General features: G+C 50.6%; 1 protein-coding gene across 21 annotated transcripts in view; it reads right to left on the reverse strand.

The window, feature by feature from the left end:
- Positions 1-26,115, reverse strand: part of LOC147365309 (uncharacterized) — a 71,935-nt gene that overhangs the window by 815 nt on the left and 45,005 nt on the right. For 11 of the 21 annotated variants that reach the window (XM_086322868.1, XM_086322867.1, XM_086322869.1 and 8 more), the window contains 3 exons: positions 18,757-18,811; positions 8,060-8,224; positions 7,531-7,708 (listed from right to left, as the gene is read on the reverse strand). In XM_086322868.1, the coding sequence (XP_086178994.1) occupies positions 7,600-7,708; positions 8,060-8,224; positions 18,757-18,811 (329 nt within the window). In that variant the 3' untranslated portion in view covers positions 7,531-7,599. The other 10 variants (XM_086322888.1, XM_086322887.1, XM_086322876.1 and 7 more) reach the window with 7 other exon arrangements.

The raw sequence follows: 26,115 nt of genomic DNA on the forward strand, positions 1-26,115 counted from the left end.
CCCCCTTTTCAGAACAGGGGCCCCGAACAAGAATGGGCAGTGGGTAGAGTCCAAAAGGCATCAAAGACTGGTGGTCTATGGTAGGGATGGTGATGAGATGGCAGAGAACATGAGAAATCTGGGAGTGCCGTGACCTGGGTGTATTTAAGAGTCCTTTGGCCACTGTGTGGTGAATGGACTCGAAGGGGTTGGGATAGAGTGGGGGCCAGACAGGAGGCTGTTGCAGGTGCCCATGAAAGAGATGCCAGGGCCTCAGTTGGTCCATTTGGCTTCTGCCTCATCTCTCCATTGAACTGGTTTTGACAGGTTCATAGATGACCTCTGTGTGGCCAAACCTCACATGATCCTCTCTGCTTGCCTTTCCCTTCCTGAATGCCCACTCTGTGTCCAGCATCATGCTGGCTTCAGGCTCACTTCCCTGCCTGCACGCCCCCCCCCACCCCCCACACACTGTCCAGACAGCTTCACCCATGGTCACAGACTCAACCACCCCTGTTCACAAATGACTCTCAACTCTTTTCACCCTCAGTCCAAATACCTTTGTCTCCTGCACAGTGGACATCCCACCTGGCTTTTCTTGGTTTCCCTGAAGGCATCCTGCCCCCGGAGGACCTGTTTAGATCCTGCACACTCCACCCCCAGCCAGAAACTTGAGTCCGCCTTGACCTCTCCTGCTCTCTCTCTCAATCACCTGACTCCACCCATCCCCCTCCCATCTCAAACTCATCAGCTCTTCTCCCTTCCCATACCAACTGCTTCTCTAAAACACATCTGTCTTCTGCTCTCCACTCCGTGCTGGTTCTCTGGTTCCTGATCAGCCTCAGAACAAGCCCAGGTTTCCTGGCACAGCTTCCATGCCTTCTGAGGTCCAGGACTTACAGTCTCATCTCCCACCAGCCCTCCCCAGCCCTCACACTGCTATTCTCTAGACACGTGTTTGCACAGGCTCTTTCTTCTGCCTAGTGATCGCCAGACTCTGCTCAGAGACCTCCTCCGGGAAGCCTCCCTTGACTCCTGGCTCTGCTTGCTCCCTGTATTTCTCCAGTTGGTGATGGTGATAGATGGGAAAGACAGAACTTTGCCTTTTCTATATGGTCAGGACTACAGTCCATGGGGTCACAAAGAGTCACACACAACTGAAGCAACTCCACACTCACACACATGTCACACCATGCGACAGAGGGAGTCATGGCCACAGAAAGATGGGACATCAGGGACAGAGAGAGAGTAACAGCACAGCCCTAGGCTAGACCAGCAGGGTGACTGCAGTGGAAGCCTGTTTAAAGATAGAGATATCACCACTGGCCAGACCCCTTCATGCCAGCCGGACTGGCTGACACAGAGGGGCTGCGGGAGGCCTCAGGAAGACATCCTGCAGTGCCTGTCCCTCATTCTGAAAATCCCCTTAGATCTCCTCTACCTTCTGATAAGCGTTGTCCTCTTATCTTTCCTGATCAACTGCAAATCCTCCAAGAAGGGATACATACATGAAACAGCCCTTTGCGCTAGATCCCCCTTAGAGATCAACCCCTGAGACACAGCATCCAAGCCTGATAAGCTGGTGAGCGGTCTAAGGCTGCGCCGCAGGAGGGTATCTATGTTTCATCCTCTGCATACACAAAGCAGAACCCTGATGAACTGTGCATGCACAGACTCACGTTGGAGGGATTACCCAGTGGGCTATTTCCCAGAATGGGTGGCCTGCTTTACTCTGCAGATAGCTTGGCGGGTAAAGTTATTTGAGACTGGGAAAACTCAAGGTGCCTGACTCTCTGTGGTTGACAGAACACTTCTCAAACAGGACTGTGAGGGCATGTAGGGTCCTCAGAGCTCATCTGGCACAACCTGTCTTTGACTGATGGAGAAACTGAGGCCCAGAGTGGGTTAAGGGCTTGCTTAGGAGCAGGGTGATAGGCCAGACCTCAGGATCCTGGGTCCCCAGGACAGCATTTTCCCTAGAGCCTCAGCATCTGGGTGTGGAAACTTTCAGGATTAAGTGTGTTTTCAAAAGGCACCAGTGACTTTACAGTTGGTTAAGTTGTAGGGAGGGAAGACTAAAGACTTTAATAACTTTTGAAAGGGAGCTGCTGCTTAAAAAATGATACATTGGGCTTGGAGGGGGTGTACACAGATGCCCACAGACACTCAGAACTGCAGAAATTCCCTGATACTAGTTTAGAATCACTGAAATACACACATATATACAACTAATGTTTTCATTTAGCTGATTACTATACAAGGATCTTATAGTCACTGAAGACAAATTAGAAAATAGAAATCAGCAAGAATCAAGTGATGTCGTTCAGCCACAAGTCCACCTTGAACAACAAGAGGCCATATTGCCAAGCGGTCAGGGGTACAAGCACATGCATCCGCCTAGATCTGAATTCAGTCCTGGTTGTACGGCTTAGCCGCTCTGCGCCCTTCAGCAGGTTGCTTGACTTCTCTGAGCCCCAGTGTCCTCACTTACAAAATGGGCTCTATTCTAGAAGTGGGGCACTTAGCCTCATGCCTGAAATATAACAACCGCTAAAGGCAGTTATGGCGATACTCAACTGGTGTGTGGTTTTCCAGACCATCCCCGTTTTTTTAAGACAAATGTTGAGAAAAAGAATTCATAGAATTGGACCAAGTAACCTTTGAGATCCTGTGCCACTCAGCTTCTATGATTCCAGCCAGCTGATGGGTTCTGGGGCAGAGGCCTTCTTGACTCTATGCCTCAGTTTCCCTGTCTGTATTCTAAGCTCAGGGCTGAAGCAGTTGCTTCAGAGTCATCTCTGTTGGCCGGCAAGGCTTGATGGCTTTCAGCATCAGCCGGGCAATCTCTGTGCCTGCTGCCCTCCCCCTCCTCTCCCTTCCACCCGAGATGTGCTTGATGGCCAGGAGGTCAGCTGGGCTTGCTGGTTACCCAGGCAGTTGAGTGCAGTCAGAATCTCTAGACCGGGGCAAGCCTTTCCCATCCCACTTCCCCAGGCGCCCATGAGCTTTTCTAGACTAAGGCAGCATTGTGCGCCACGGCAGCCCAGCCAAGCCAAATAAACGGGTGTACCCAGCCCTCCCAGCTGAACCACATCAAATACCAGCTGTAGGCCAATGACACCAAGATGCCGAGACACAGGCAGTGGGCAAGGCTCCAGGCCACAGACCCTTAAGGGGCTGAGGAAGGAGGTACATACATATCCATCAAAGCCTACCCCCAGTGCCCCCTCCTCTCTTCGTGGGACAAGTTTGCCACCATACCTAGCCTGCCCACAGGCTTTGTACTTCCTTCAGTCCAGGCTATGCGTTGCCCTGCCATTTGCCCTGTTTGTTGAGAGCTGGAACCAGCGTCACTGCCACCTTGCACCCTGCTCTAAGGTGTACCTTTGTGACCTCAGGCCAAGGTCAATGGATGGATGCATGGACCGATGAGTGAGTTCTCAGTGTTAAAACTTGAGAGATCCCACTGTATTCTCAGCAGTTTCTGAGAAAATGAGCATAACCTGATCCCTGATGTTACTGTAAAGCCCGTGCTGGCCAGGACCAGTGAGAGAAGAGAGGGAGAGACTGAGCAGAGGCACAGACCAACTCAGCAGCAGCGCTTTCCACCTGTTTCATTGCCAACCCCTGCCCTCTAGGTGACTCTGTAGGCAGTTTTTCCCATTCTCTTCCCACTAAAAAGCTCTAGTACCCCAGATATACTGTATGTCTAAGTACCATATGTATATCCATGATTCAAGATTCTTTTCATACCCTTTTCCTGAACCAGTTTTTGCCCCCTGGAGGGTAATATGGTCCCTATGGAAATGCCTGCTCTAGGGTGGGCAGTCATGTGTATTATTGCCTATAGCCTTCAAAACAGCCTGTGGGGCCCATACCACTGTGCCCATTGTACAGACTTGTAAACTGAGGCAAAGCACAGGTGTTCGTTGTGAGTGGCAGGGCTGGGGTGCACAGCCAGGACTCTCAGGACACAGATCCCTTGACTTTCTTGTTGCCTAGAAGGAGAAGACAGGCACCTGCGTGCTGGTAGGAGCCCTGAGCTGGGAGCCAGGCCCTCCAGGCACTTCCTGCTCCTGGGCCTCAGTTTCCTCCCTCCTAAAGTAAGGAGGGGGGCCTCAGTATATCCTATGCATCCCTGAGTCTTCCAGTCTGAAAAGGAGGCTTTGGAAGCCAAGGACCCCAAGTGGCTTCCCCCATGCTGGGAGAGGGGCTATCCGCCAGGCCAGGCGGGTGCTGCCGGGGTCAGGTGAAGGGGGGTGATGGCTGAGCTGCTTGCCCCAGAGACGGAGCCGTCTGCTGTGCTCCCGGCTGGCGGCTTCCCAGGGTGCTCGGCTGGGAGTCTGACTGGCCCCGGCTTTCCCCAGGGCCTGATAAACCAGAAAAAAAGAAAGCACGCTGTGAAGGGAAGGAAGCACCAGCAGACAAAGGAGGGAAGGGCACACTGATTTCCATCGGCTCCAAACCCTCAGCCACCCCGGCGGGCTGGGCAGGGCAGGACGTGCAGACAGGAGGCCTGGGGAGCTGGCGGCAGGCTGCTGGGAGCCGGCTGCCCAGCGATCACTATGCCTGCCTGTCCGAGTGTCCAAGCTGGCTGGGGCAGGAACAGGCCCCAGTGCACGGGCCCTTCAGCCTCACTGGAGCTCCTCCACAATTATCCCAAGCTCAAGTGGTATCTTGGAGCCTCTGACAGGGCCAGAGTCCCACCACCAGCCAGAGGAAAGCCAGGCTGGGAGCTGGTTCTCTGCTCTAAGCTCCAGGTTCTCTCCCTCCCCATTCCTCACCCAAGTCTGCCAAAACCTGATGCTGTCATCTGAGGAGGCAGGGATCCACTTAGAACACCGAAATCCAGTAGACCCAGCTCACCATGTACCAGGCCGATTTTCTATGTTCTCTGACTTGGTCTTCCCAGGCCCTCTGAGGTGGGCTGGGCTATACCGTTCCTCCTTTATTGATGAGGGAACTGAAACCTAGGAGGTTGAGTAACAAGCCCATGCTCCGAACACCTGGGCCTCTGCAAGGCCCTCAGGGAACCAGCTGTCCCCTTGTCCATGGCTCCAGGGCTCTGGAGTAGGGGTGGGAAGCCTCCTAGACTCCTGCCCCTGAACTTTGCAGCCTTCTCGAAGGGCTCAAAGAGGAAGGGCTGAGAGATGGAGAAGAAGAGCTAGCTGCTGTTTTTTTCTAAAGTCAATAACCAGAAAAGATATTCTAAAACCTGCCAACAAAAGGAGGAAAGGGGTGCAGCATGGCTCGGTTCTGGTCCTTCCTTGGGGAGCCAATGGGATGCATGACACCTGGGTGGACAGGCAATCTTCCTCTTACATCCAGCCACTCCATCCACATGGCAGGGCAATGCAGCCCGAGCTTGCCGGGCGGGGGAGAAAAGGCACAGAGAGAATCTGGCCGGAGGCGCTGGGCAGGACCAGACTCCATCTTGAGACTCCAGCTCGGATGGCTGGGTTTAGTCTGAGGTTTCAGCCTGGGATAACGCTGACCACCGCTCGCACACTGACTGCGATCCCTGGGGACCTTCCTCGAGGACTCTGGCCTCTCTCAGCTGCACCCCAAAGTCAGAAATGAGGTGCCGAGATGAGTGAAACAAGGGAGAAAGGAGAGTCAACCGAAGGGGCATCAGCAAGCTAGTCAAACTGAGGGCAACTAGGCTCCGCCCTGTTGGGACTCTCAGAGGGCAGCTCAGGTTGGAAAGGGAATATTATCCACTTATTCTCATCACTTGGGGGCGAAGGCAAGTGCTAAGCCAGCTGCGAGGCAAGAGGCCATGACTTTACAGCTGTGCAGAGCTGGTTGCCCTGGCAGGAGTTGGAATACACAGGTAAGCCAAGGGGATGTGAGGTGGGACTCGAGAGGTGCCTGACGCCGTGTCCCCTGAGGCACTCCGTCTCACTCAGTGGTCCCTGGGCCAAGGGGACACAAGCACGCCTGCACTCTAGGAATTCACAGCTCCTCACCTACACTCTCCATCAGGAGGTGATGACAACCAGACCCACCATTCGCACAGCCTCTCCCATGCGCTGGGAGCCATCGGCAGCCTACGAGACAGACATCATCTCCATTTGACGAAGATGCACACCACTGAGGCTGGGGAGGTTACAAGCCTTCCCACACAGTCTCACTCCAAGCCTGAAGCCTTCCCGATGCTGCTGGTGGGGGTGGGGGCAGGGGAGTACTGGAGAGCCTTAGAGAAGGAGGTCTGCCTGGAGGAGGTGGTCCTGGGTCTGTTCCTTGGAGACCATGCACACCTCACCCCGACAGCTCTCTGTGCCCTGTGTCTTCCCACAATCATGCCACGTGGAGTCCCTAGGAACATGGGATGAACCCCTAAAATATCACAGCTCATCAGGCTGGGAGGCCCACAGGGGCCGGCTGGCTCAAGTCCTCAGCCACCTTTCTGTGACAAAGCTGAGGTCCAGAGAGAACTTGGTGTGCCCAACCTCCCACAGCAGAGGGTGGAAGCCAGTGTGGCAACCCAGGGCTCCCTTCCATACAGGTAGCACAGGCCATGTTCCCCAGGGCCCTGTCTCCACTCTCAGGAGTAGAGTTCCTCAGTGCACCTCACATCCGTACCGTTTTTCCTTGTTCTGTGGCTGAATCTCCTTCCCTGGGAGGTGCTGGGCTCCAAGCAGAATGTTGCAGAGACACTCGGCATGGGCTGGGGTACGGGAGGGGCCACGAGTGAGAAGATGGCACTGGGGCAGGAAAAACCGACCCTGCTTGTTACAGCCGGGGAACAAGTGACAGGCTCCTTCCTCCTCCCTGCCACTCCAGTGCCCCCGCCAGAGCATCGGGCAGAGGACCCCTCACTCACCGGGGCCCTGGGGTCCTGAAAATGGGGTTGGTGACCTAAAGTGCCAGAGACAGGGGCTGAGGGAGAATCCAAAACACAAAACAAACACACAACCGCCCCCAAAGGAAAAGTCCAGAGTCTGAATTTTAAACAGGAAGAGCTAGGCGTCAGACTCAGAGGAAGATAACAGGGCCTGGCTGAGCAAAGGGACAACAGAGCAGAACCGAGGAAAGCTGGGGGAGGACGTTCCGGCCCCACGCTGTGCCTTCCCAGCTCTCCCTTGTCCCCAGGGTGCAGGGGGCCGGGGTCCCCCTCCACCCAGTGACAGGGCCCAGGCCCACCCGGGGCGCCGTGGGGGGCCTTCACGGAGAAGCAGTAGGGTGTGCAGTAAAGAATGTGGGGTGGGGACATGCAGACCAAGGCAGGAATCCTTGGGCAGGTGACTTTCTGAGCTCCCATTTCTCCTTTTGAGAAATGGGACTACGAATACCCACCTTGGAGATCTAGACTGGCGAAGACAGAAATGGCCAGGGCTATTTTTTTAATCACCCCAGAGATCCCAGGGCCCACAGCCCAACAACAAAGGACTCTCTCCTCTTTTGGAAGCATCAGGGCTCCTGGTCCTCACCTTCTACAGGTCCTGGCAACCTGGTATATCAAAGACAGACAGTACTTACGGGGCTAGACAGACAACCTCCAGCCCATTCATTTGCTGGAACTGCCATAATAAATAACCACAGACAGGATGGTTTAAAAAGCAGAAATTTGTTTAAGCCTCTCACACTTCTGGAGGCTAGAAGTCCACGATCAAGATGTCACTGGGGCTGGTCTCTTCCTCTGAGACGTCCCTCCTTGTCCTGCAGATGGCCTCCTTCTTCTTGCGTCTTCTTGTGTCCTTCTACGGGGGTCTGTCCTACAGAATCTCTTCTCAGAAGGACACCAGTCACATCACATTAGGGCCCACCCTCATGGCCTTATTTTAGCCTAGTTACTTTTTTGAAAAAATATTTCTTATTTTTTAATTTGGTTGTGGTGGGTCTTAGTGGTAGCACTTGGGATCTTTAGTTATGGCATGCGGGATCTGGTTCCCTGACCAGGGATGGAACCGGCACCTGCATTGGCAGCACAGAGTCAGCTACTGGGCCACCAGGGAGGTCCCCCTAGTTACCTTTTAGGAGGCCCTATCTCCAATGCAGTCATATTCTGAGGCACTAGGGGTTAGGACTTCAATATATGAATGGGGGTGTTGAGCACAGTTAAGCCCATAACACTCACAACTTCACATCTGCCAAGCCACCCCATTCCGGGCTGCATCTCAGAACCCTCCACCTGGCCCTGGAAGGAGCTGTCACTGTCCTGAAGTCCAGCTGTTTCTCCAGAGAGGGTAAATGGTTATCCCAGGTGACACGGCGGAGAAAAGCATCCATACCACACAGGCTCCTGCAGGACACGCCCAGGGAGAAGGCAATGGGGAGAGGACCATCCCTCAGCCGAGGGCACCCACCGGCGACGTCATCACACTGCTGTGTTCTGCCGGCTCAGAAAATTAGGGGAAGCAAGACTTTGGTGAGGGCAGGGAGGGGACCTACGTTGGCCTACATCTTCCCCGGGGAACCGGAAAGCAAACAGCTTGTGCTGATGTGCTCTTCCTGTGAGCATGCACTGCTCAAAGTGCTTCACGTGGGTTGACTGGTTTAAGCTTCACAGCGGTCCTATGCAGTATGTGACAACTCTTACAAGCATCTGTAGGAAACAGGCCCAGAGAAGTTAACACACTCAACAGTGAGTGTGCTCATGGAATCAGTCCCCGGCAGTCTGCCTGCAGGGACTGTGATGTCGGCGGCAAGGCTCTACCGCAGGGGAGATGGCGTGAAATGACCCTAGCTGGTCATCTGGCCTGGCACTTACGTCACTTGCTGGGGGCCTTGGGCCTCACTGTTGTCAGCTATCATAGGACAGGTGAGATCGGATGCCTTGAGGCCCAGGCAGACTACCCCCTTCCCTCTTCCCTGCCCCTTCGAGGCCATCCTCAGGTTCCGAAGAGTAGTCTTGGACCTCGCTGCCGTGGAACAAAGTCTCCTCTCAGGGACTCGTGGTCTAGACGGCAGAGCAGGGAGTGAGGCCAGCCGTAGCCACAGGCGCTGCCCCGCGCCCTCCATGCTGTGTGGCCCACACCCAGGAGCCCCCAGCAGGAGGGGCAGCACTCTATGGGCTCTGCAAAGTGGTAAGTCTCTGAGGAGAAAGCCATCCCCAGAGCATGGGGCAGAGGCCCCATGAGCTGGCAGAGGAGGGCTTGGGTGCAGGTTCTCCCCCGGGCACCATCCAAGTGCCCCCCACAGCCAGCATTGTCGCCTCACCTCCAGAAGGCCTCCTAGGCCTCTGGCTCCATTCCCAGCCTCCCAGCCAGGGAAGACGCCTAGAGGTAGGAACCTCAGGGTGTTACCCTATCTGTCACTTAAACTGCTTAGACCTGCAGTGGCTGCTTCACCAAACCACAGTTTCCCCTCACCACAGATCCTCCACGGCACTGAAGGAACTGGGCACTGTCCAGAAACCCTTGCTGTCAAGGTGAAATGTTACTGAATATTGGCACGTGAAAAATAGAGAAAACTGTGTAAAGCAATATATAAATATTATTCTATAGTCTTCCGCATACGTATACATGTAGATATTTTGAGACATACATAGAAAAAAGGAGCTCTGCCAAAAGGTTAACTATGGGTTTCCTCCATCCCTTCCTTCTTCCTTTTCCTTCTTTTCTCTCTCTCTTTCTTCCTTTTTCTGCTTCTGTTTCCTTCAGTTCAGTTCAGTTGAGTCGCTCAGTCGTGTCTGACTCTTTGCAACCCCATGAATCGCAGCACACTAGGCCTCCCTGTCCATCACCAGCTCCTGAAGTTCACTCATCTCACGTCCATTGAGTCAGTGATGCCATCCAGCCATCTCATCCTCTGTCGTCCCCTTCTCCTCCTGCTCCCAATCCCTCCCAGCATCACAGTCTTTTCCAATGAGTCAACTCTTCACATGAGGTGGCCAATGTACTGGACTTTCAGCTTTAGCATCAGTCCTTCCAGTGAACACCCAGGACTGATCTCCTTTAGGATGAACTGGTTGGATCTCCTTGCAGTCCAAGGGACTCTCAAGAGTCTTCTCCAACACCACAGTTTAAAAGCATCAATTCTTCGGCGCTCAGCCTTCTTCAGAGTCCGACTCTCACACCCATCCATGACCACTGGAAAAACCATAGGCTTGACTAGACGGACCTTTGTTGGCAAAGTAACGTCTCTGCTTTTTAATGTACTATCTAGGTTGGTCATAACTTTGCTTCCAAGGAGTAAGCGTCTTTTAAATTCATGGCTGAAATCACCATCTGCAGTGATTTTGGAGCCCCCAAAAATAAAGTCTGACACTGTTTCCACTGTTTCCCCATCTATTTCCCATGAAGTTTCCTTACACTGTGGTAAAGTCTGTCTAAGGGGCAATAAAAAGACAACTTAATAACCAAATATGAACAACAATATTAAAAATATAGAGAGAGTTTGGGTACCTCCCATAATAACTTTGTTAGAGAAGGAAATGGCAACCCACTCTAGTATTCTTGCCTAGAGAATCCCATGGACAGAGGAGCCTGGCAGGCTAGAGTCCACGGGATCACAAAGAGCTGGACACGACTGAGCGACTATCACTCACTCGTAACTTTTCTCCTTAGATGATTGTAACTAGCCTCCACCCTCTGGTTTTGTTTTGCTTCGTATATTCTCTTTATGAACCTCACACATGCCCTTCACTTTATAATTTTCAAAAAAAAGTCACATCCGCTATGTCAGTCCTCAGGGGCCAGTGATGACCACTAATGCATTGTGAAGATGAGGAAACTGAGGCCCAGGAAGGGCTGTGATTTGGCCCAAAGTCACCCTGCAAGTAGGAGGCAGAGTGGGCTTCACCACTTGCTTTTAGATCCCTCCGGTCTAGGGGTGCCCTCGGGGACATGGGGTGCCTGCACCAGAGCTTTAGACGTCCCAGGGCTGAAAGCAAAAGGCACTGGTGTGGACTCCTCTGGACCCAGTCAATCACTCGCTTGCTCTGAAGCTCTCTGCCTCAGTCTCCCCACCTGCAGAAGCACAAGCCTGGCCTTCTCCCTCTCCGCCCCTCATCCTAAGGTGGATAGAGGGCCCCCTCCTGGCGTATAAGTCCAGGCCTGAGCCACCTTCTAGTCTCTGTCCTTTGTCTCAGGCCTGGCTTTAGAGCCATTCTCCACCTGCTCCTCTTCTGGTGCCCAATCACTCCCCCAGGGCTCCAGCTCCTTTGTGGATGTGCTCAGACAGTGCACTGACTGGACAGAAAGGTGGGGTGGGGAGTGACCCAGCACTGGCCCGGGCTCCAGGAGCCTTGGGCTGTGGCTCCCCCGTCCTGGTTCATAGGGTGACCCAGAGCTGCTAAGCACTTCCCTTCTCTGGGCCCAGTTGCCTCCTCTGTAACACAGAGGATGAGAGACGCACCTCCACAGTCCTGCAGAGTGAGCACTAGCTGAGCACAGAGCTGGATGAACAGAGACTCAAGCCAAATCCAGGCAGCAGCAAGGCTGTACCATGGACACAGAGGCAGGTCTGGGCAGACTACCACCCGGGGCCTGGGAAAGAGCTCTTGCTCGGCACCTGGAGGCTTGCTCCACCGAGCAGCAGGTGACGGTACCACGCCACTTCTCTGGGCCTCGGGTTTCCTACTGTGTGAAGTGGGAAGTCACTGAGAGGGCCCGAAATGGCCAGTTTTTATAAAACAACCACCACAAGAACAACAGTTTCTCTGGCTCTGCTTCTGGCCTGGGGGATGGAGAGCCTAGCCAAGAATAACAGTGGGCTTACGTGGGTTTGAATCTCTGCTCCCCCAAACCTTGCTAAAGGCTGGGTGCTTTTGGTGAACAAGATCCACAGAGAGCAAGTTCCAAGGAGGGAGGGGCAGGGCCATGTGGGAGCCTAGAGCACCTGGCCCCAGGCCAGTTTGGCCCCCAGGGACCTGGGGCTGCCTGCTGGCTCCACCGACTGAGCAATGTGGCCATAGAATAATAAGGGTGGCGTTAATAACAACCACCACTTATGAATCACTCACCTTGTGCCAGGAATGTTAAGTGCTTTATTTGAATTAACTCATTTAAACTTCAGGCAGCCCTGTAAGGGAGGTTCTATTATTATCCCCTGGTTTGCCAATGAGGAAACCAAGGCACAGGGAGGTCAAGGCACACACCCAAGGTGAGACAGACAGCAAGGACAGAGCTGGGGTTTCAACCAGGTGACCTGGTGCCAGCATTAACTCTTTAACCACTGTGCTGTGCTGGCTCCCAGGAGAATGGTCCAGCATACACGGGACCCTTGATCCCTGTCCCCGCTGATAAGCCTTCCTGCTGCTCCTCTCCCTGTGTGTATGACGCGCTCCCAGCCCCTGACTGGGACACAACAGAGCGGGGGATACATTAACAACACAAGGTCAGGGACTTCCCTGGTGGTCCAGTTGTTAGCACTCTGCACTTTCACAGCCATGGCCTGAGTTCAATCCCTGGTTAGGGAACTAAGATCTCAGAAGCTGTGTGGCATGCCCCTCCCACCTGCCCCCCAAAAAACAAATAGAATACAAGTTCAGCATCTCAGTGTGACCCCCACAAGAGGCCCCACAGTGTGGTGGAGCCATCTGTCTCCTCTCTACCCCTCTATGTGAAAGTGAAAAGTAAAAGTGAGAATCGCTCCGTCGTGTCTGACTTTTTGCAACCCCATGGACTATACAGTCTATGGAATTCTCCAGGCCAGAATACTGGAGTGGGTAGACTTTCCCTTCTCCAGGGAATCTTCCCAACCCAGGGATCGAACCCAGGTCTCCCACATTGCAGGCAGATTCTTTACCAGCTAAGCCACAAGGGAAACCCAAGAATACTGGAGTGGGTAGCCTATCCCTTCTCCAGGGGATCTTCCTGACCCAGGAATCCAACCAGGGTCTCCTACGTTGCAGGCAGATTCTTTACCAACTGAGCTATCAGGGGCTGCTGAATCAGGCAGTTGCCATGACACATGATGCAAAGAGCATACATCATGTGACCCTGCTTGCGGCTGCTGCTGCTGCTAAGTCGCTTCAGTCGTGTCCGACTGTGACCCCATAGATGGAAGCCCACCAGGCTCCTCCGTCCCTGGGATTCTCCAGGCAAGAACACCGGAGTGGGTTGCCATTTCCTTCTCCAATGCATGAAAGTGAAAAGTGAAAGTGAAGTCGCTCAGTCGTGTCCGACTCTCCGCGACCCCATGGACTGCAGCCTACCAGGCTCCTCCGTCCATGGAACTTTCCAGGCAAGAGTACTGGAGTGGGGTGCCATTGCCTTCTCCGAAATCAAATAAACCCACACTTAGAACAGGAAGGATGCTCCCAGAGGATGGCCACCATGGCCTCCTCTGGGTGGTAGAGTTTATAGTTTTCTCCTTAGACTTTTCTAAATGTATTACAATCCTTTGTACCATTTCTTCAAAAGGATTTAAAAAAAATTTTATAAAACATCTTAGAGCCAAAGCCAGGTTGGAATCCAGGTCTGCGGGGCTCCAAACCTTTACTTTTTCGACCTTTTCAGTCATATCTCACTGACATGCTGCCAGGAGGGCCTGGGCAGGGCATACCTTCAGGCTGAGGCTGGTGTGCTCCCAGGGAAGCGGCAGCTTCCAACATCATCAACGCAAGGGTCAGCTGCCCTGCAGACTACCTTCCTTTGGGGGAAGGCATTAGCTTACACATTCAACCTAAGCAGAATAATATGAGATACACTGAGATTATTTAGGCCATCAGCCCCCTCTGACGCCTTAAATCTCACCACTAACACTTACTGGTAATAAATAATAACAATAATAATTGAAGAAGGGAGTACTGGTGGCTTCTTTTTATCTCTATATACTAATATTTTGACCATGATCATATATTGCTTTACAGAAAGAAACTAATTTTCAAAATTATAAAATTAACAGAATTCCAAGCTTTCATTCTTACCCTGGGACATAAAGAGTTTCTTTCTTTCCACCTGCCATGTAAAGGCTCTGTGCTAAATGCTATACACACTATGTGTGTGTTAGTTGCTCAGTCATGTCCGACTCTTTGCAATCCCATGGACTGTAGCCTGCCAGGCCCCTCTGTCTGTGGAATTCTCCAGGCCAGAATACTGGAGTGGGTTGCCATTCGCTTCTCCAGGGGATCTTCCTGACACGGGGATGGAACCCAAGTCTCCCACACTGCAGGCAGATTCTTTACCATCTGAGCCACCAGGGAAGCCCACACACTATGGTCTTCATGATATCCTTGCAAGAAAGATGTCTGTATTTTGGAGTTGAGAAGCTAAGACTCTGAGAAGCAATAAGGCTAAGTGACTCGCCCAAGGTTACACAGCCAGGAAGTCACCAGCCTAGATTCAAACTCAGGCCTGTCTGCCTCCCAAAGCAGGGGCTCTGTTCCTCTTTGCTTTCATATCACATCACCCATCACTGCTTTTTGAGAAGTCCTTGCCCCTCCTCCCTGACTTCCCTTCCAACCTGTGAATCCATCTCCCCCACCTCCAAGTCCCAGCCGATCACCATGAGAGGAACTGGTTAGCAACCTTTTACTAGGATCCTGCAAAATATTTGGGTCCAGCTGCCCACATTCATGCTGTAATTAGAAACAGAGGTCCATGGCTCAATGATGCCTGCCCCGGACCCAGGGCTAGCATCACATTCTCCAGTGCCTGCCAGGAATGCCCACCATGTACTTTCTGCCCTGTTGATGAAAGTTGTTCTTTGTCCTTCCCAAATCACACAAGAACCCCTTCCAAGGGGGCAAGGGTCCAGAGTTCGAGGCCAGCCTCCTGCAAATGGGAGGGATGGGCATCTGGGAAGGAGGCAGGGCTGGCAGCCCAGGACTGGGCTCGGCCCCTGGAACGGAGTGCATGGGCACAGAGCTGGCGCCCACACCTTTCCTCAGCTGGAAGCAGAGAAGACGGGGGGCGGGGGGGGCGCCGAGGCCACACACCCTTCAAGACCGGGTGGGGCCTAGCTCTCCTGACCCCGGGACAGGCCCTCCGTCCCACCCCGCCTTGCGGGCAGGACTGGTGGGGATGGAGTCTTGAAGCCAGCTCTGCCACTCCCCTGCCCTGGGACCAAGAACAAACCTTTACCATCTGGGCCTCGGCTTGCTCATCTGATAAATGAGCACAAGGTGCCCACCTCCCCATGGGTCAGTGAGGACTGACTAAGAGTGTGTACCTCACAGATACAGCCCAGACCTGGTACCTAACACATCCATTTCCAGAGAAGGGGAACTTATATTTCATGTGCTGAAGAACAGTGTGATTATTTTACAAAGAGAATGCATTCTGGGAGATTGTTGTTGTTCAGTAGCCAAGTCATGCCTGACTGCAATCCCATGGACTGCAACACGCCAGGCTTCCCTGTCCTTCACTACCTTCTGAAGTTTGCTCAAATTCATGTCCATTGAGTCGATGATGCCATCCCACGATCTCACTTTCTGCCCCTTCTCTCACCCTCAATATTTGTATAATTTTAAAACACTGAAAGTTTATCCTTTAATATCCCAGAGTGAGTCTGCAGCAGACCAACTCCTGGACCCCAGGCCTGGCTCTCTACACTCCCCCAGACCTCCCACCACAGGCTGACCCCTGGGAAAATGCCTCCCAGGGTCCCCCACCCTGGGCCAGTGCTGTCCCTGGCAAAGGGCTGGGGGCCACTTTTCCAGCAATGAGCCCAGCTCCACTGAGTGGGACGTAGTGGCAACAGCTGATAAGCTGGCCTGTTTAGTTCCGTCTACAGCTGGCCTGGGGGAAGGCCCAGGCAGCAGACATTTGGCTGCGCCCTCTTCCCCTTCCTGGGCCAGCTTGGTGCCCCTGGGACTGGGACAGCCCTTGTCAGGGGGTCCTGCAGTCGCTGTCTGCAGGCCCCCGGCTGGAATGAGCTGGGCGTAGGGGAGGGGGGAGCACAGGCATGCGTGGTTGTTGGTTTAGATTATTTTATCTTTTGGTATAGGTATTACATTCCCACAGTTCAAAAGCTCCATAGGATTTCTAACCCTTTTCTCCAGCACCCCCTCCCCCAATGCTTTCCCCAAAAGACAACCGTTGTATATAAGCAAATATATGCATGTTCATCTCTGCCACACTGCCCCTTACATCCTCCCCGAGCACCCACCTGGGGGCCACAACCTCACTGCCTTCCAGCTCTGCCCACATGTGTTTGTCTGCTTGCGCACTCCCCTCTCCCGCACCTCTCCTTCACTCAGCTCATCCTCTCTCATCCTCCAGGTCTCAGCTTAAATGCCCTCCTCCTTTCGGAAGCCCTCCCTGATCCCAAGCTTCACTCATCCCCAACTCAGTGCTTCCATGACCCCCAAACTTTTCTGCTGGACAACCTGGGATGGCCTCTTAATTATCTGTATCCCCACTAGATGGTAGGGTGGCCCACCAGTCCAGCTCGCCACGGACTTTCCCTGTTTGGGCACTGATAAACCCACATCCTAGGAAAGGGCTCTAGCAAAAAGGACAGCTGGTCACCCTAGTAGATGCTGGGTTCCGTGAGGGCCTGGAAAAGCTCTGCCTTATTAATCCCCATCTTCCCAGCACCCAGAGGCTCCATAAGTATTTGTGGCATTATAAAAACAATAGCCCACTATGTAGCAACTACTCTGTGCCAGGCACTGTTCTGAGCGCCTTATACATATAAACTCATTTACTCTCATAACCACCCAAGGAAGCCAACAAAGGTTCCAGGAGGTTAAGACACTTGCCCCAGGTCACAGGGCAAGTGAGGGGCAGAGCCAGGGATTCGAGGCCACTCTGGGTACGCTGCTATTCCTGGGTCTCTGAGCCTGACAGGTACAGGCTCCCGCAGAGGGGGAGCTTGCAGGAAGAAACCCCCCAGCTCCCCAGTCCCGTGGTGGACAGCACTGCCAGGGACACAAGCTCGCGGGACCTGAGGAGAGGCCTCACTTTAGCCTTGCACTGCGGGAGCAGGGTCCTCCTGGGACCAACACGCCTGGCACCCCAGAGCTTTGCTGCAAAGTTGAGAATTCTCTCTGCTGCAGAAGAGGGGAAGGCTTGGAAAGGGAAAATTAGGGGAGCGATAATCATTGTTCCCATTTTGCAGGGGAGCTTACAGAGGGTTCATAACCTGGCTTCTGAAGGTCTAGGAGCTCTGCACAGCTGCCTCTTCAACAAAGGACCCCCTTTTGCTTAAAAAAAAAAAAGAAAAGAAAATGCCTTTCCCACACACACAGCCTTTTCTCCACATGGAGTCCTGGGGCCTCAGCCTGGCCCGGTGCCCTCCTCAGTCTAGCTATGTATCTTTGGGCAGGTTCCTAGGCCTCGCTGAGTCTCTTTCCTTCTCTGTAAAGTGAGACTAATAGTAGTACCTTCTTCAGAGAATTGTTCGTGGATTAAATGAATTAATACATACGGAGTACTTATGATAGTCATATGATGTGAAAGTCGCTCAGTCGTGTCTGACCCTTTGTGACCCCATGGACTCTACAGTCCATGGGATTCTCCAGGCCAGAATACTGGAGTGGGTAGCCTTTCCCTTCTCCAGGGGATCTTCCCAACCTAGGGATCGAACTCAGGTCCCCCATATTGCAGGCGGATAACTGAGCCATAAGGGAAGCCCAAGAATAGTCATAGGGACAGAGTCTATACGGGCTTCCCAGGTGGCACTAGTGGTAAAGAATTAGCCTGCAAATGCGAGAGACATAATAGACATGGGTTCAATTCCTGGGCCAGGAAGATCCCCTGGAGGAGGAAATGGCAACCCGCTCCAGTAGGTGGGAGAATCCCATGCCGGGAGAATCCCATGGACAGAGTAACCTGGGGGGCTACAGTCCAGAGGGTCGCAAAGAGTCAGACACAACTGAAGCAACTTAGCATGCATGCACAGGGTGTATACAGAGTAAATGCTGGTAGACGTTGATTGATGGCATTATTTCAGGCTTATGGTGTCCTGTCTTGCTGGAATGCCCTTCCCCACAACTTGGTGAAACAGTCTTCAAGGCTTTCCTGCACCTGTGGCTTCGCACATGCCCCTAATGTGTCTGAGATTATGGGGTGCTCTGCACTTTAGAAGCTGTAGCTCCATCTATCATTCATGGTGAAAGGACAAGGAGAACACAATCAACCCTTAACCTAATCAATTATAATAAAATGGGCATTGGGAACACAATGACAATGATTGTGGAGATCTGGCTAAGTGGCTTCTGTCAGGAGGTTGGGGTGGGGGGCACCTGAGCAGAGTCCAGAACAGTGTGTGATGATGAGAAGCATGGGATCAAGGGTTTGACTCGGTTTGGATCCCAGCTCCTGTGTAAACTTCCTGGGTGACTCTGGGCTCAAAGTCACCTGTTCCTCATCTGGAACATGGGGGAACAAGCACCATCCTCAGAATGCTGTTAGGAAGACACATTTCATGATTCAAACAAAGGCCCTTGAAACAACAGCTGTGAAACCTCATGCAGGGTACTAGCCAGCTAAGCATCATTGTCCTCATCTAAGATCTGCAGATAAGGAAATGGACTCAATAAGCCTAGCTCACATCATGCTTTAGAGCAAAGTACCTCACCTGAAGCCTGGACAGTGGTAGGGGTTACAGACATGATACTTCCCTCTTCCCTGAGGAGAGCAACAAAAGTCAGTAGACCTGGGCCTTGGGTCACTCCTTAGTTGCTTTAGGCAAGTCACTCAATTTAACTGGGCTAGAAAAAGGAAGGAAGGAGAAGGAAAGAAATAAGTGAAGGATAGGAAAGAAGGGAGGGAGGGAAGGGAGAGAGAAAAAAAAGAAGGAAATGAAAGATGAAAAAGAAAGCAACATTACCGCCCCTAGCCAACCAGTGTGGGCTAGTGCAGGCTGAGCAGACCAAGAGAGAGAGTGCCAGATGGCTGGGTGGGCAAACAGTTAGTGGTCATCCACTCTGTGTATGCTTACCACAGCTTCCCCAGGTGAGAATCCAATTCCATGTCCTCCCCTGGATCTTCCCAGCCTGCAAACCAGGGATAACAGTTCAAACTTTACTTGATAGAAATTTGCCACATTAAAATACAGGGGGAAAGAAAAACAAAGTTGGAGGCCTCATACATCTTGCTTTCAAAACATATTACAGAGTTACAGCAACCAAAACAGTATGGTAATGGCATACAGACAGATGTTTACACCAATAGAACAGAATAGAGAGCCCAGAAATAAACCCTTGTGTATGGTCAGATGATCTTCAACAAAGATGCCAAGACTACACAATGGGGAAAGGATAGTCTTTCCAACAGCTGGTGTTGGGGAAACTGGGTATCTACATGCAAAAGAATGAATTTAGATTCTTATCTAACACTATATACAAAAATCAACTCAAGATGGGTAAGACCTGAAACTATAAAACTACTCATAGAAAACTGGGAAGGAACTTTAAAACATTGGAGTTGGCAATAATTTCTCAGATATGACACCAAAAGCACAGGTAACCTAAGCAAAAAACACATGTGGGAAGACACCAAACCTTAACATTTTCACACAGCAAAGAAAACAGAGTGAAAAGGCAACACACAGAATGGCAGGAAGTATTTGCAAATCATATATATAATAAGGGGTTAGTATCCATAACAAACCAATAGCAAATAAATACATAAACAACCCAATGAAAAAATGGAAAAAGGACTTGAATAGACTGTTCTCCAAAGAAGATATATATAGATGGTCAACGAGCATAAAAGATGCTCAATATCACAACCATCAGAGAAATGCAAATCAAAACACAACAAAATACCATCTCAGATCCATTAGGATGGTCACTATCAAAAAACAAACAGAAAATAACAAGTGCTGGCAAAGATGTGGAGAAATTGGAACTGTTGGTGGAATGTAAAATGATATAGCTGCTGTGGGAAATAGTATGATCTTTCCTCAAAAAAGTTAAAAATAGAATTAGCATGTACATGCGTGTGTACTCAGTCAATTTAGTCATGTCCAACTCTTTGCATCCCTATGGACCATAGCCTGCCAGGCTCCCCTCTCCATGGGATTCTCCAGGCAAGAATACTGGAGTGGATGATCCAGCAATTCTACTTCTTGGTATATGCCTTAGTCTACTTGGGTTGCTATAACAAAATGTCATAGACTGGGTGGCTCGTAGTTGTTCCTCATAGAAAATTGTTCCTCATAGTGCTGGAGGCTGGGGATCAAAGATCAAGCTATCAGCATGGTCAGGTTCTGGTGAGAGCCCTCTTCTGGGTTGCAGAGTGCTGATTTCTCACTGTGTCCTCACACAGCAGCAAGCTAGGGACCTCTCTGGCCTCTTCTTACCAGGATAAGGGCACTAATCCTATTCGTGAGGGCTCCACCCTCATGGCCTAATTACCACCCAAAGGCTCCATCTCCAAACACCATCACATTAGGATTAGAATTTCGACACAGGAATTTGGGAGTATAGGAACATTCAGCCCATAGAAGTATATATCAAAAGAATTGAAAACAGGATCTTGAAGAGATATTTGCATATCCATGTTGATTGTAGCATTATTCAGAAAACTGAAGAGGTGAAAGCAGCTTAAATTTCCTTTGAAGAACTAAACAAAATGTAGCCTATATACACAAAGGAATGTTATTTAGCCTTTAAAAAAAGAAAGAAATCTTGTCATAAGTTACAACATGGACAAACCCCAAGGATATTATGCTAAGTAAAGTAAGTCAGCCAGGAAAAGACAAATACTGCATGATTCCATTTATATGAGGTTTCTAAAGTAGTCAAATTCACAGAGAAAGAAAGTACTGATAGACTGTGGTTTCCACAGGCTGAAGGAAGGGGGAGATGGGAATACGTTCAGTTGATATAGAGCCTCTGTTATGCAAGATGAAAAAGTTCTGCAGATCTGTTATATGATAGTTAACACTACTGCACTGTACACTTAAAAATGGTTAAGATGATAATTTTATGAAAAAAAAAAATAAAAGGCACAAATCTTAAAAAAAAAAAAAAAATTGTAGTGGGGCTGGGTCCCATCATCCAAACCCAAATTCTGGTGTTTGTCCACATTTTCTCCTTGCAATCGCAGTACAAAAATACAACAGTATACTTCAGGAGAAAAGATACTCCGTTGTTTTATCCTTGCAAAAGCAATAATGCACAGTGTAGAAAAATGCAAACAAGAGACGTGCAAAAATAAAACCCCCTTCAGCACACCCCACTTCAGCAGTCAGCCAGGTCCTCCCAGCCCTTCTACACACTCACAGACACAGGCTGTTCCTTCTCACAAAAACTCAACCGGGGATCATATTGCCTTGCAAACTCTCTTGTTTTGTTGTGTGTGATCAAATCTGTTTGTCATTTTCCCAAACTCCAACAACACATGCTGCTGCAGCGAGCCAGAGGTTAGAGAGAGATGGGGACCTGAGAACACCCCCTCTCTCCTCCCACCACCAAGAAACCCAGAACAGGCTGGCAGGAGCCTCTCCACAGGCTCACCTGCAGGGAAGGAAGGGTTTATAAATCTCACATTCAGAATTTCTACAAATGAAGCTGAAAATGTCAAACTACACAAATGGGCAAACAGATTGGTGGTTCCCAGAAGTAGAGGGTGGGAGAAATGGGTGAAGCTGGTCAAAGGTATAAACTTCTACTTATGCTCTGGGAATATACAGCATGGTGACTACAGTTAACAAAGCTGTTTGGAAATATTCAAGGAGCAGGTCCTAAAAGTTCTCATCGTGAGAAAAAAATATGTTAGGTGATGGATGTTAACTAAATGTATTGTGATGATCACATATATATGTATATGTGTGTGTATGTATAAATATATATAAAGTATTATTGTTGTTGTTTCACTAAGTTGTGTCCGACTCTTTGCGATCCCATGGGCTGCAGCTTGCCAGGCTCCTCTATCTATGGGGTTTCCCAGGCAAAAATACTGGAGTGGGTGGCCATTTCCTACTCTAGGGGATCTTTCCGACCCAGGGATTAAAACCGTATTTCTTGCATCTCCTGCATTGGCGGGCAGATTCTTTACCATTAGCACCACTTGGGAGCTCAGCTGGTGAAGAATCTGCCTGCAATGCAGAAGACCCCGGTTGGATCCCTGGGTTGGGAAGATCCTCTGGAGAAGGGATAGGCTACCCACTCCAGTATTCTTGGGCTTCCCTGGTGGCTCAGCTGGTAAAGAATTCACCTGCAATAGGGGAGACCTGGGTTCAATCCCTGGGTTGGGAAGATCCCCTGGAGAAGGGAAAGTCTACCAGTCCAGTATTCTCGCCTGGAGAATTCCATGGACTGCATAGTCCATGGGGTCACAAAGAGTTGGACACAACTGACCGACTTTCACTTTCATTCATTATATTGTAGCCCTTAAATGTGTATAATATTATATCTCAATAAAACTGGAAAAAAAGAAAACTGGACAAAACCTCTTGCCCCCTTTCAGTATATATACCCACTTTTCTTTACGTTCAGGCAAACATAACCAACATTTATCCTAGTGAAGTCTTGGAGGCTCTCTCTCTCTCTCTCATACACACCACACACACACTTTCTTTAAACACAAAATGGGATCATACTTTACACACTACTACACAATTGCCTTTTTATACCTAACAGAACAGACAACCGTGCAAGTCACTGCACAGAGATTCAACAAGCTCCTTCTTAGAAGTCTACAGTATCCATTGGCATGGATGTAACCAAATTCATCCACTCATGCCCTAAGAGGCAGACATGGGGACTGTCACTGTGAAGAGCACTAGAGTAAAAAATAAATTATTTTTTTTTATGGATATTATTTTTTATGGATAGTTCTGAAAATGGAATTGGTGGGGCAAAGGGCATGCCCATTTCTATTTTAATAGTTAGTGCCTGGTGAAAAATTGTATTTTGTTTATGGTTTTATTTGCATCTCCCCAACAAATGGGGAGGAGGTCTGCCTTTCTCATGATTGCATTTCCTCTTCTGTGAAGTAATTTCATCCATTTTTCTATTGTTTGTCTTTTCCCAATTAGTTTGTAGGAATTCTGCATGAGGGGTCTTGAAGGTATGAGAAAAGTGAAGCTCTTATCTATCTGTATGTAACAAACACTTCTCATCTATGATTGTCTCTAGACTTGTTTGCAGGGCCTCTGACCATGGAGACATTTAAATACCTGATATGTTCTAATCTGTCTTTTCCTTTATGGTCCTGGTTTCCTGGCTTTCTTGAGAAGATCCTCCTTACTCTCAATATTGTATAAGACTTTCCCTAAACTTATATTTGTACTTCTAATTTTTCATATTTTGGTCACTTATCCAGGTAGAGGCAAGTCTTTTTTTCACTTATCATGTGCATCATTAGTTTATGTTGATTATCTCACTCTTTTTAAATGCTGCATCGTATTCCACAAAGGATATAATGACATTTAACTTGGAGTATTTGAGGGTATTGAATTTAGTTCTAAATACTACTTAATAATAATAATAGCTACCAGTTACTGAGTGCTTATTATATGCCAGGCACAGACCTAAACACATTCCACATACTACCTCATTTAACCCTCACAACAGTTACAGGGTAAATTCTATAATCATTTTTTAATAAATGAGGAAATATATCTTGTCAAGATTACACAGCTAGGAAGTAAGTGGTGCTAGGATTCTAGCCCAATCCAAGTTTGAAGGACTTAAAAATCCCAAGCTCTTAACGTACCGTGTGCACTTTCTCTAGTATTTACAAATGTGACCTGAAATACTCCATATTTTCATTTCTGTAAGGATGAAGAAAGGAGGGAAATAAACACTTCTTACGTTCTTCCTCTGCCCTCAAACCCTGTACTAGATGCTTTCACAGGCTGTCTCCTGGAATTCCTATGAAAGTCCTCTGAGTGGTGAGGTTATCCACCTCCCAGAAACAAAAAGGGAACTTCAGTGAGGTTAAGACACTTATTTGAGGTTTGTTGATGGGTTCACGGTGGCACCATGGTGACTACGAACCCAGTTCCATGCAATTTGTGTATTCCAACTTTTCGCTCAGAAAGATACGTTCACTAGCTTTACAGATGGATGGACCCACCGTTTTCTGCTTTTGTCTTTTTCTTTCACTGCTGTTGAACTATTTCCTTGGGATACATTCCCAGAGTGAGATTACTGAGTCAAAGTGTATGAATACTTTTATGGCTTTCTGTCTATACTGCCAAATTGCTATTACAAAGGGCTGCACCCTTGTTTTCTGCCACCAGCTCTACGGGAAGCTTTATGGCCTACAGATTCCAGTACTTAGGTGGGGAAGCTTCCCTTCCAAGGGGTGTCACACTTAACACAGTAAGCCCTGAGCAGAAGCGGTTTAGGGCGACCTGATGAATAAGCACTCTATCCCACCCCGCCCCTGCCCAGCCCTGATGTATAGTGGGTTTAGGGATTGACTGCTTTTGTTTTGTTTTGCATAACTTTGCCTCTCTTATGAAATCCTTTAAAACGTGACTAAAATGGGATTAACCATAGTTAGGCTTGCCTTTTAAGAAAAGGACAAATCTGACAAACACCCTTTTCTGATGCCGTGCCCCTTGGGGAAAGCGCTCCCGCAGCTTGGCCCCAGAAGGGGCCGCTCTGAGAGGGACATCGGGTAGGGGGCCACCCTGGGAGGGGGCATCTGGGTGGGTGGGTGGCTGTCCGGGACGGGAGGGGGCGGTCCGCGGAGCGGCAGGGGCGGGGGTCAGACTTGGGCCCCAGCTCGCTGGCGGGGGCAGCCGATGATAAGGCGGGAGCAGCCAGTCGCCACGGCGGCCCCGGCCTGGCGGGAAGGCGGGAAGGGGCCCGGCCGGGCAAGAGCAGATAACGCCCGGCGCTCGGGCCGCCGAGACTCGGAGACGCCGTGGCCGCGGGAGATAGAGGCGCCCGAGTTCGGGCGCGGCTCCCGGCTCCCAGTTCCCAGCTCCCGGCCGCCCCACAGCGCTCCCCCCAACCCCCCAACACACACACCAGCCGGGGCAGGTCCGGGGGCGGTGGCGAGGCCCTGAGGGTCTCGGGACGTGCGAGGCCCGGGACCGCCCCGCGACCTCAGCGCGCTCATTGCACCAGGCCGCCACCCGGTCCCATCAGCGCTGGGGCCCTGGCCCCCGTCCAGGTCGGCCCCGGTGACCCCCAGACAAAAAGTCTCCCCATTCCCTCCTCTGTCGACTCCCTCCTCTGTGAAAGGAGGGCACTCAGGAATCGTCATTACTGTCTCAACACAGGGCGTGCGGCAGGCTCTTTACAGTGTCCAAGGACTTCTCTCTGTTACCCAGCTTGGCTCTCCAAGAGCTCCAGAGGAGAGTGCTTGTTTATGGTGACACTGCCTGCTTCTCACAGATGGGGGTCAAGGAACTGGCCCTGAGCATCCCCACAGATGGGGATGCTCTTTGGGGCCCGAGAGAGCCACTCTTCCTTAACCCACAAAGAGGGGCCTTTCCCCTCTGGAGGCTGACAAGGAAATCTCCAACAGTGGCATTTGCATTTTGCCTTTTCAAATTCCTCAGATTCCCCACATAAAACTCAGTTGGCTGCCAGACAGCCAGGGAGGAGGAGGGCTGGGAGAGGCTGCATAGGGGCAGCCAGGAGCCATAAATTGGCCCCGGCTCTCCAGCAGAGAAACAACCCTGGAGGTGGGTGGAAATTCACGCACACAGGGAACCTCCCTTTAATCACCCCACTGCCAAAATTAAACATCTCCTGACAGCAGCCAGCCGGTCCGGACTTCTCCGCCTGGCATTCAAGGCCCTGCCCATTCTGGCGCTGACCCTCCTGTACCTGCTAGGCCTGCGTAGGACCCGTCCACTGGATACAGTTTGCCTGTCATACGTCTCACCCTTTGGCTCCTTGGCAATCCTAAAGCCTTCCACTTTCTTCCCCACTTACCCCGAATAAGTATTTACCTCTTCTCGGTGACTTCCTAAAGGATTTTCAAGGGTTTGGTCTATTTTTTGTTTGGTTTCTTTCTTTGCATTGTTGTTCAGTGGCTTAGTCGTGTCTGACTCTTGGCGACCAGCACGCCAGGCTTCCCTTGTCCTTCACCATCTTCCAGTCTTTGCATTAAATGACCTCAAGAACCATGCCCTGAAGTAAGATTGGACTCCTCTCTATTATAGCCACCATTGATTGCATGCCGACTATATGCCAGGGCATTTCGTATAGTACCAAATCCTATCATCAACTCCAGTGGGTAAGAGATAGTCTCCCATTTTACAGATGAGGAAAACTGATCTTGGCAAGGTCCAGGATCACAGAGCCAGGAATACTGATTTGGCCTAACTTCATATTCAGGCAGAACGTGAGTAAAAGGCAACTGACCAGGAGACCTTGGTTCT

Source organism: Bos grunniens, chromosome 10, assembly GCF_055505025.1.
Source record: "Bos grunniens cultivar Pamir isolate PY7600 chromosome 10, Bosgru_T2T1.0, whole genome shotgun sequence".
In the NCBI taxonomy this organism is placed as follows: domain Eukaryota; kingdom Metazoa; phylum Chordata; class Mammalia; order Artiodactyla; family Bovidae; genus Bos; species Bos grunniens.